A 10220-nucleotide genomic window follows, 5' to 3' on the forward strand; every position below is an offset into this window, starting at 1 on the left:
ACGTGATAAATGCAAGAACCTGCCCTCCCTTCGGTGCCTTTTCCGTAACGCTCCCCCTTCCAGGCAGCGTTAGCTGTTTTATCGCTTCCTCGGAAGGAAAGCACAGCCGAGGCCCCAAACCTCGCAGCAGCAGGGCGCTGGAGATAAGGCAGGGAAAATATTTCACTCACAAGGAAACTGTGCTCATCTCGCAGTAACGTCCCCATCCTCTGGAATCCGAGGCAATAATTACAGCAATTTGTAGATAATTATTCGTTAATTAAAAACAGGCTTGCTGGGTACAGTTACCAATTTCCTCTGCTGGCTGCATAGGGCTGTGCAAAGAGACACTGGGGGATTGAAGATTTTGTAAAATCATCCACTTGTTCATTTTGGAAAAGGGCCCCAGTGGTCGTCTCTTCCCTCTCCCCACATCCTGGCAGGTCTGATTCATTATCCTAAGATATCCCAGAGAGATACATGCCTGGATTCCCCTTGGAGATTTCCAATGAAGGTGACTGCTGCATCTCCCCGCAGCAGCCTATTTCCATGGTTAATTTAATGGCCCATGCTCTCACAGCTTCATTTCCATCCACATTTGAACTAGCAGCTCCTCAAGAAGAAGTCGGGACCCCAAATGGAGGTGACAAGCCTGCAAGTTGCTCCCTTCCATCCTATATTCATGATAGTAGTAAGGATCACCCAAAATGAACAGCGTGCAGATGGAGTCAAAGCTGGGCGCAAACTGCAAACCACTGTCTTAAATAGTGCTGTTAAGATGATTATTCTGCCTCAGGTGGGGCAGTCTGTGGTTCCTGGAAGGTGTCTGGTGAGCTGTCCAGGCAGAGTTTCCATGCCAGCTGTGAGAAGAAGCAGTGACAGGATTTCGGACGTCCCCCACTACATACAGCACTCATGAGGAGCATGTCTCTGGATGATGCCATTCACAAGGAGCCAGGATTTTGAGTCCTGTGAGTCCCAGAGGGCCCTGTCTCGTGCCCTGCTTCTCCTGTGCAGCATACTTTCTCCTGGGCCCACCATCATCCAGGCTGGGTGACCTACTGGGGTGGGACATGCATCCCATCCTGCTAATCCACCCAGGTTCCCTTTGCGTGGAAACCATGAGGTGATGGAGGATGTGTCCCTAGCCTCATCAGAGGGGAAGTCAGAAAGCAGCTATTGTGTACACCTGGGGCTCTTTGGGTCCCACAGTGCAAACATAACCCAAGGTACAACCACACCTACATCTCTCCATCACTTGACCATGTCTGCAGAGCAGCAGATGAGGGGGGAGGCACACATCAGACTCCATGGAGTCAGCTCAGGTCTAACAGGGCTTATTAGGTCTGTGCTGGACCCCAACTGACTTCTGAAGACTGTTCCAGGGTATTTACACCATGGGAACCTGCTGCAGGATCCCACATAGCTCCAGGGCCAGGAGAGATGGTTTAGCCCTGGAAGTAGGAAAGTCCCATTGCACCTGATCTACTGCAGGATCAAGCTAGCTCTGGGCAGTCTGTCTGGATGTCCCTTCTTCTGTGGCACTGAGGAAACAGCTCATGGGGAACTGAGAGTTGGCTGTGTGGGTTGTACACCACAGGAGAACCAAAAGCACAAGTATAAATCCTYGGGGAAAAACAAACCCACAGGGAAGCTTAATAAGAAGAGAAAGTGAGSCTCCTTCTGGTTGCAGCAGAGCTGGTTGGAGCCACAGTGACAAGGAAGGGACCAAGGAATGAAACTGTCATTTTGACATTACGTGTGCAGCAGCAGGTTCCTCTCTAGCCCATGTTTCCAGAGGGACCCAGCCCTTAGCCCTGTATCCCCACCCTGTACGGGGAGGGCATCAGCTCAGAGCAAAACAGCAGTGACAATGAGAACAAACCAGTGATAATGGGGGGAAGCAAATTAGACTGTCAATACCCTCTTCACGGTAATAATCTCATGGGTTGTTAGTCACACAGGGCTGGCTTTGCCCCTCTAATTTTCTCCTGTACCTAGGCTTCGTGTTCATCTCATCACCTTAGCGGCTGAGTGCCTGCAGCACGTACGGAGGAATCACAATTAGGCAAAGTGGCTGGGTGTCATGATATATGGGACTACGTCTCTGCTTCAGCAGCATGGAAAGCTAGCAAAGAGCCGCGATTAAACACCGGGTTAATTAGTACATTTAATTAGCTCTCAGTTATTAAATCCTTTCAGACCCTTAGATAAATCGCTCAAAGTACAAAACATTCCTTAGAAATGCTCTTATTTATTCCCTTCCTCTCTCTCCAGGTGTGCGTAGGGCTGGGAAGCTCCAGCTCTCCTTCTGCATATTCAGGCAGGAAGAGAGTCCATCCTAGCCTCAGTGGCCCAGCATCAGGCTCTGAGATAATCCTTGAATTTTCAAATTTGCAAATTCATAGTTTCTCTGAGAGGGGAAGAGGCAGCACCCTACTGACATGGGCAACACTAGGAGGAAAGGGAGTAGTGTTGGGAAGAAGCAGGGAGCAAGGGCTCCTCTTCACCCTGCAAGAGAAAAATGGATTCATAGAGGTTGGCCATGGACCTAATCACCCAGCAGCGTGTCCCTTTCCGTGTCGGCTTCCTCTGAGGCTGCAGCAGACAGGCACAGGATTCCTGCAGGGAAAGAGGGCAGAAAGAAATGAGTAGAAGCACAAACAGGAGAGGAATTTCTCATGCAGGCTTCAGAGCTTCCCAGTCACAGTGTCAGCCAAATTCAGGGATAGGAAAAGCTCTCCCAGGGTCCTGCGAGAAGAGTCTCTTGCATCCATCCCCTGAATGATTTGCCTGTGGTTTTGGTGTTCCTCCTCACAGTCCACAAATGTGCCTCTGTTTCAAAGGCCTGGAGCAGCTGCAAGCCTGCACCTTCGAGTGTGTGGTGATCCTGTGCTCACCCACCGCATGGATCTGCTGAGACCCACAGAGTCCACTGAGCTTCAGCTGGCCCAGGGCAGCCCTGCCAGAGGCTGTTCCTTGTTCTGCTAGGGGATTTGCTTTTGGTAGGTGAGTCCAGTTTCTGAGATGACCTTGGAGACCCACCCAATGCATTTATCAAGGTTTCTTTCCTAAGGAGACAGTGGAGCAAAGAGCCCTGCTCTCTGAGCAAGAAAAACACTCGTGTCCCCCATGACCTGAGGGCTTTTAAGAGAGAAGACTGTGCAGTGAAGAGCAAGGCCAGGTTGGACCTGGATAACTGTACCTGAACAACGCAGGTACAGTGAGATTGGGCTGTGGGCAGAAGGGAGAACTGATTCCTATAGAGTCAAATCTATAAGCCAGGCTCTTTTTAGTTCATTGAGAAACTGAGGTTTGGGTCTAAGGAAGGGGGTTTCAGCATTTTCAGCACTGAGCCCTGCTCTTTCCTAGTTATTAACAGCTGTAAGGATGGATAGGGAATTCATGTCCTCCTGATGTTTGCTGCTGACCTAGACCCTTAGGCTGAGAATTAATGGGAGCAAAGGGCTACCTTGGACATGGCTTGCTTAAGGGAGTTTGCTTAGGAAAAGAATAACAGTAGAGGATTAAGCCGAAGGATATTGCTTGCTGCATTGTGAAAGACATACAATAAGGATTTACCTAGTACTTGTTTGTGATTCTAATAATTCTAAATGATCAGAAAGAAGAAAGCAAAAGCTGGGATAAGTTCCTATTACTCAGCAAACCAATATTTGGGGAGCAAAAATGCAGTTTTCTGGAAGATACCATTCCCTTTTTTTCCCCACAGTTTTAAAAGGTATTTAATCCTACTTAAGCCTAAATATGAAAGTATTTGATTCCGGGATCTACAAATTACGCCTTCAGCAAATCAACGTGGAAAAATTGGGGAACAAAGTAGCTATTCTGAGAACCATAAGAAACCATAACCATATCCTAGGACTATATCTTGGAAGTCAAGGCTGACCTTTTAACAGCTGACAATAGTCCTAAAATGGTTTCTTATCATTGAAAGCCCAATCTAATATAAATTAGAATAAATTAAAAGCTATCACTGACTTTCATGGGTATTGGATTAGACCATATAAAACCCCCTGAATGCTGAAAACCCAAGAAAATTATCATGGTAAATCTAATTCCACAGAAGTCCTACAGGCTTTAAACCATTGCTCTACAGTCCCATTAAGAATGGGTTTCTATTTAGCTCATGAATAATTCACCTTTCTTTTTCTTCTGATAGATGATGAGTCCCACGACAGTGAAGCCTAAGCCCAGCACAAAGGCCAGCGCTCCAGTCAGCTTCTTGCCCCCACCAGATCCAGARTGTGTCTCTGTTGGAAGAGGAGTCCAGAGAGTTAGGGTTCAGGCTAGACATTGCTTTCCCATAAAATATCTTTGCCAGTTTCCTGACTGTTCTGTTAGAGCTACATGTGACCCTTCCCAAGACTTCCTGGTCTTCCCATTTTCATTTTCTTACCCCAGTCCATGGTGATGGGTGCTGGTAGGCTGATATGCTCCACCTGGCAAGTATAGACATCCCCTTGCTTGGGTGTAACTCCCAAAGTGACCAGGATCTGGAAAGACCAATCTCCATTTGGGAGGAGGTCCTCATACACAACTTTGTCCGTCTCCTCCTGCCCATTTTTGAACCACCTGATCTTGATTTCAGAGGGATAAAACCTTGTTGCAGAACAAGCCAGCTTGTTGGGATTGCCCAATGGCTCTGTTTGCACAGGAAAAATTTTCACTCTGGGCATAACTGAAAAAAAAAAAAGAAGTGAGACAGAGAACCCTGGAAATCAGGTCCCTCCTTTCCTTCTGCCCCATCCTCCTCAGGAATTTTTCCCAGTGACAGGATCTATGGAAATCATATGGATTTGTCCCCAAAACCCATTTGTCAACCCGTCTTTCAGTCCAGACCCATTGCCTTCAACATGAGCTTGCATTACACCTTTCCCAGCCACGTTTATCTTAATCTTCTTTCTTTCTTCCCTCAGTGATGGACCATCATGAAAGATGCACTCTGCTTCTACCAGAAAACTCTAATAGGGGCATTTCATGTCTTCTCCCATCTCTGAGGTGGATCCATTGCTCCAGGAGTTGGTGGGAGGGGAGATGCATTTGTGAGGCTTTGGAGTACCTGTTCCAAGCTGTTTGGCAGGGCTCCTCCAAGACATTTCCTTCAGTCTCAGCCTCATAATAAAGATGTTACCCACTCTGGTCCTTGGCACTTATTCTCCCTTTCTCCCACTGAGGTCAAACCTATGTCCCATCCTCTGACATCCAGGAGCTGCCAAACAGGGAACTGGCAGAAGGAGATAGATGTGGTCCTAAGATGAGGAAGCCAAAGTTGCCCATGCCACTCTCCTTCTCTTCTCCTCTCCTCTCCTCTCCTCAAAAGACTCACCTGTCCTGTTCATCAGACTCTGAAACCTCCTCTGGTTATAATTGCAGAATTTCTCTCTCGAAGCCCACAGGTAACTGAGCCACTGCAGCCTGTTCCAATATGCAGCGATTTTTCGGCCCAGGTCTGTGCGGGCCACGTAGAAACCCACCTCGCTGTCGTAGTAACAGATCTCCTGCTGGTCCCAGATGAACCTGTCCAGGTACCTCACCTGCTGAGTGCCATCCGTGTAGTGACACTCATGTTTACGCTGCAGTAGGAAATGGTCTGGGGGATACACATGGGACAAGGTCAGGAAATCAGTATGGACATCACCCTTTGCTGCAACTTTCCCTTAATCCTGAAGCCAGCCCGTCCCACTCTGGTTTCTTGTCTGTGCAAGGGAAATGCTGATCCCTCAGCTCACAGCTGGGTGGACGGAAATCTGCTTCCAGCCCCACGATCTTTGCTCACCTGGAAGGTCTGTGCAGAGAGCCACGTTGCTCCTCAGCATGATCATCACTGTCAGAGTCACAACCCAGGAGGTCTTGAACTCAGGAATCCCCAGAGAGGCCATCGTTCCTCGGGTGGGGAAAAAAAGAGCTACAAGAGAGAGACAGGCTGGTAACAGCTATGTTCCAGGCCAAAATAGGAAGTTATCAGCAAAGCTCTGAGTGGAAGAATTTGAGGAAGTTCACAAACGCTGAGGGGATTGGACAGCCCCTAGCTAAGGACCCAGTCAATGCCAGAACTAGGCAACATCACTGGTAACCAGGTAGGAAAGGGTTCAATTTCTGCCTTTCACTAGAATCTTTTCTGGAGGAAACTAGAATAAGGGTTTCATCAGCAGACACTCCAAGCTCTATCAGAGCAGAACAGTCAGCAAAGTATCTCAGATATTGCTGTGTAACTCCCTGGGCTCCACCCTTGGTGACGGCTCCTTCCTGGGACCCAGGCTTGCTGTCTGAAGACTGCAAATTCAGCCTAACCTCATCACAGGGAGCTTAGAGCATTTCTGAGCATTGTATTTATTCAGCCCCCAACCCAAGGAATGGAATCACAAAGTTGGCCCTGTCCTGAAACCCAGAGTCAGTCATGCCAAGTCATGAGTGCTACCTCTGACAGAAGGACAGGGTCTCCCCATTTCCCCCTCCACTGGGAAATGTAAAGTTGTGAGTAGAAAATTTTACAGCACAAGTAAAAAAACAGCTTTTTTGTCTACTTCTGGTTGTTGGTTTTTTTTCAGTGAAGGGTTCAGAAAAAAAATGGAAGCTGGGAGAGAAAGAATGAAATATCTAAAGCAGTGTTTGTTTAGGAAAAATCAACTTTATTTATTGGAAAAAAAGGACAGCACCATCCAATCCCAGTGTCCCTGTTCCTGTATCTGAGGCATAGAAGGACGTTGATTACATATATGTTTCGTACAAGGGCTTTAAGGACACCAAATGGCATCCACTGATACAGTGGGAAGGTTTCATAATAGTGGGGAGTCTGCCAGCTTGAAGAACTGCATATTATCCACAGGTTAATGAGGATTAATCTGCCTTATTCTTCTTCCTTTTGAGAGGACATGTAGATGCCCTGCATGCATAGTCCTCTATTGATCCAGAAGGCACTATTCTGACCTTCAAGTAGAAGGTACAAGCTGATCTCCTGGCAATGTAGTCAAAGAGATGCTGGACTTCCAGGGGATGCTCAGGACTCAATATCAGAGGTCCATAAACAACAGACACTGATGCTGAATAAGAACACTCACTGCAAGAGTCCTCCAAGTCCAAAAGAGCTGCTGAGATGCCACTGCTGGGAAAAACATCCTCTCAGAAGGAGAGATAGAAAAGATTTCCTCATGCCCAGCCCTCAGGGCACAGTTTTCCATAACAATATCTTCAATGTGCAGAAAACAGGCTCATGTCAGCAGACACCAGAGAGATGAGAGGCTTCTTGTAGAAGAAGGGATTTGATTTCTTGCTTGGCATCACTCCAGCTCTGCTCCTCACCTTTGTTAGGACCTCCCCATCTCTGCCCAAATGTCGGATGGTACCTTGTGTAGGTATGCATTGGCTTCCCCAGATCCTCCTCCTTGCCAGGGAACGCTCCATTTCTTTAATGGATGATGCCTTGACTTGGAAATCCTCTTTCCCAGTTGCACTTTTTGAGGACTGAGGAAAGTCACAAGTCCAAATAATCACCACAGGAATGTTCTGGCTATAAGGGAGGCTAAAGAATCAGAAGGGATCAAGACAAACTTACTTCAAAAGCAGAACTGCATGGAGTTCTTCCTCCTCCACCTTCTAGAAAGGACGAAGTGAAGAAACAGAAAGTTGTTGAGGCATGAGTGGGGGACTCCATGTGGAGACAGAGTCTGCAGCTAAAGCACCAGGAAGAAACTGGTTTCCCATCACTGCTCCAAGTTTTGTCCGCAGAATCTCTCCCCAGCTGAGAGTAAAAGAGAATCACTATTTCTCACTGTCCTTTAAACTTCCCTACCTGCGAATACTCCAACAATTGGCTTCCTGCCTCCCAGCTCAGACTTACACTATTAATCTAATCCACAAACAGCACCAGAATACCCTGTTGCTCTTATCCATAGTCAGCAGTCCCACACCATCTCTTCTGGTCACAGGTTTTCCCGYAGGTTTTTCTCCTATCTGCCGCATCTTTCTGCTGTTACCCAGAGCTAACCCAGACTCTCCTTTAGGATCTTCTGACCCTTGGCCTGGGGCAAACCCACCGCTCACATGCCAGCTAGAGAGCCATTCTGCTATGAGACATCCCAGTCTTCAGCCAGCCTCAGCAGCAATCTCCTCGGGCCATGGCATTTGTGTACTGAAACATCCCCTTCCCGTGCACATCAAAAGGCGCTGATTGAGGCTATGCTTCTAGTCCAGCTCCCCCTGCCCTTTCTGCATTCCTCCCTGCAGTCTCCTGTCCTTTCTCTAAATGCTGCAACCATCCGGTTACGCCTGTGCCCCTGCTCTGCACCTCTAATTCCTCAGGAAGGCCTTTCAAGGGAGCTCAGAGCCCATGGTCTAGCCCCAGAGCTGCGGGTGGGGACATCAGCCAAGCAGGAACAAAGAGAGAGGTGGAGGAAGGCCCTGGCAAGCAGCTCAGGGACTTTGAGGACAAGATGCTTTTCATCCGTAGATAAAAAGCACCACAGGGAAAGTCCAAACCAGGTATCTACAAAGTGTTTCTCTTCTCCTTCCCATGAGCCCAGCTTGTTCCCTTTAAATGAGGTCTCTGGTCAGCGATTCTTTTGTTACCCGAGACTTTGCAACGAGGCAGGGATTTGTCTCCATACAAGCCTGGTGTCTCTATCAAAGCTCCCTTACAGCACCTCGTGGCCCCAGGACATCTCACCACTGCTACTCAGGAGGGGAAAGAGGTGGGCACAGCGAGGCTGAGGGTGAAACCATTTCACCCAGCATACTCCTAGGAATGGTGCCTGGAGATGGACTAGCCTCTGACCAACCGGCTAGCAACATCAGAGACAGGTTCAGCTGCTGCTTTTCAGCAGTATAATTGCACAAAAGAGAGAAAACTCACAGACCAGGCAGCCACCAGACAAAAGCGAAGCACATGCACAGCAGAGCAGGTAGCAAAACTCTGGGCTGCATGGGGAAGCCATGCTGATTTTATCCTTTTTTAACTCTCGGCTTCTTCAACACTGCTTTTCATCCCACAATTCAGAGTAGCTGGAAGAAGCAGATGGTCAGCAGGTGAAAAAAATATAAAGGAGAAGGGTCTTGCCCCCAAAACAGGACTCACAGCACAGAACTCAGTCCCGCTTCCCACTGCTTATCAATGCCTTTATCGCAGCGTGTAGGAAAGCAAGCCCTGGCAGCAGCTTATCACCCGAGAGCACCGGTGCGATAACAGGGGGATCCAGAAGGACAGCATGTGGCCGGCCATCCCTGAAATGCTCTGTCGGCCAGGGATGCGGCATCCTAAAGCCGCACTGCCACCACAAGGAGCAGCCTCTCCCTTCAGCCWGTTCCAGCCTTCCTGTGTGAGAGGCCTCTGAGCTGGCCTGGCTGAAAACCCAATTTTATTCGCTTTTCCCCCAAAGGGTGAGGCTGCAGCCAGACCGGTCCTTGATGCCCTCGTGCAAGGGGGCGGTGGGAACGTGCCGCCYGGCCGAGGCTCCTCAGGCAGAGGAGGCGGCGATGGTGCTGCCAAGCCTGGGGCGAGCAACAGGATCCCTCGCCCTGCCACAGGGATCCCTTACCCTGGGCATGGGGATCCCTCACCCCCACCATGGGGATCCCTAGCTTCTGCCATGGGGATCCCTCACCCCAGCCATGGGGATCCCTTGCCCCCCTCCATCATTTGCCACTGCCATAAGGATCCCTTACCCCCCCCCATGGGGATCCCCTCCCTCCACCACGGGGATCCCTTACCCTCACCATAGGGATCCCTTGCCCCCATCAGGGGATCCTTTACCCCCACCATAGGGATCCCTGCCCCTGCCATGGGGATTCCTTGCCCCCACCGGGAGATCCCTTGACCCTGCCATAGAAATTCATTGCCCCCACCATGGGGATCCCTTACCCTCACCTCGGGATTCCTTCCCCCCACCATGGGGAACCCTTCCCCCACCACGGGGACCTCTTACTCCTGCCATAAGGATCCCAAGCCCCCACTGGGGGATCCCTTGCCCCCACCAGGGGGTCCCCTGCCGCCGCCGCCATGGCCGGCCCGGCCCCGCGCGCCCCGGCCACGCCGCCCCTCCCGCGGGAACTACACCTCCCAGAGACCCTTGCGCCGCGCGGCGGAAGGGGCGGCCCTTCGGCGGGTCGCGGCGCTCTTCCCCTCCGATTGGCTCCCCGGGGCAGCCCGCCAGCGGCCATTGGCGGCAGCGGTCACGTGAGGCGGCCTGCGGGGCGGGCGCCGTGGCAACGGCAGCGGCGGGAGCCGG

At 50.1% G+C, this 10220-nt stretch overlaps 1 protein-coding gene across 3 annotated transcripts; it reads right to left on the reverse strand.

The window, feature by feature from the left end:
- Window positions 1-2140: 2140 nt before the first annotated feature.
- On the reverse strand, window positions 2141-8930 carry LOC112965201 (rano class II histocompatibility antigen, A beta chain-like). Of its 3 annotated transcripts, none has more exons than XM_026063994.1 (7): window positions 8849-8930; window positions 7553-7738; window positions 5777-5905; window positions 5327-5590; window positions 4397-4678; window positions 4140-4250; window positions 2141-2601 (listed from the first exon to the last, which is right to left on the reverse strand). In XM_026063994.1, the coding sequence occupies exons 3-7, from the start codon at window positions 5877-5879 to the stop codon at window positions 2531-2533; spliced, it is 831 nt and encodes a 276-aa protein (XP_025919779.1). In that variant the 5' UTR covers window positions 5880-5905; window positions 7553-7738; window positions 8849-8930; the 3' UTR covers window positions 2141-2530. The 3 variants fall into 3 exon arrangements, with proteins under 3 accessions (XP_025919779.1, XP_025919784.1, XP_025919794.1); XM_026063999.1 differs by lacking the exon at window positions 8849-8930 and adding an exon at window positions 7838-8112; XM_026064009.1 differs by lacking the exon at window positions 8849-8930 and having other exon boundaries at window positions 7553-7806.
- Window positions 8931-10220: the final 1290 nt, after the last annotated feature.

Source organism: Apteryx rowi, unplaced genomic scaffold, assembly GCF_003343035.1.
Source record: "Apteryx rowi isolate R43461 unplaced genomic scaffold, aptRow1 scaffold_101, whole genome shotgun sequence".
In the NCBI taxonomy this organism is placed as follows: Eukaryota; Metazoa; Chordata; class Aves; order Apterygiformes; family Apterygidae; genus Apteryx; species Apteryx rowi.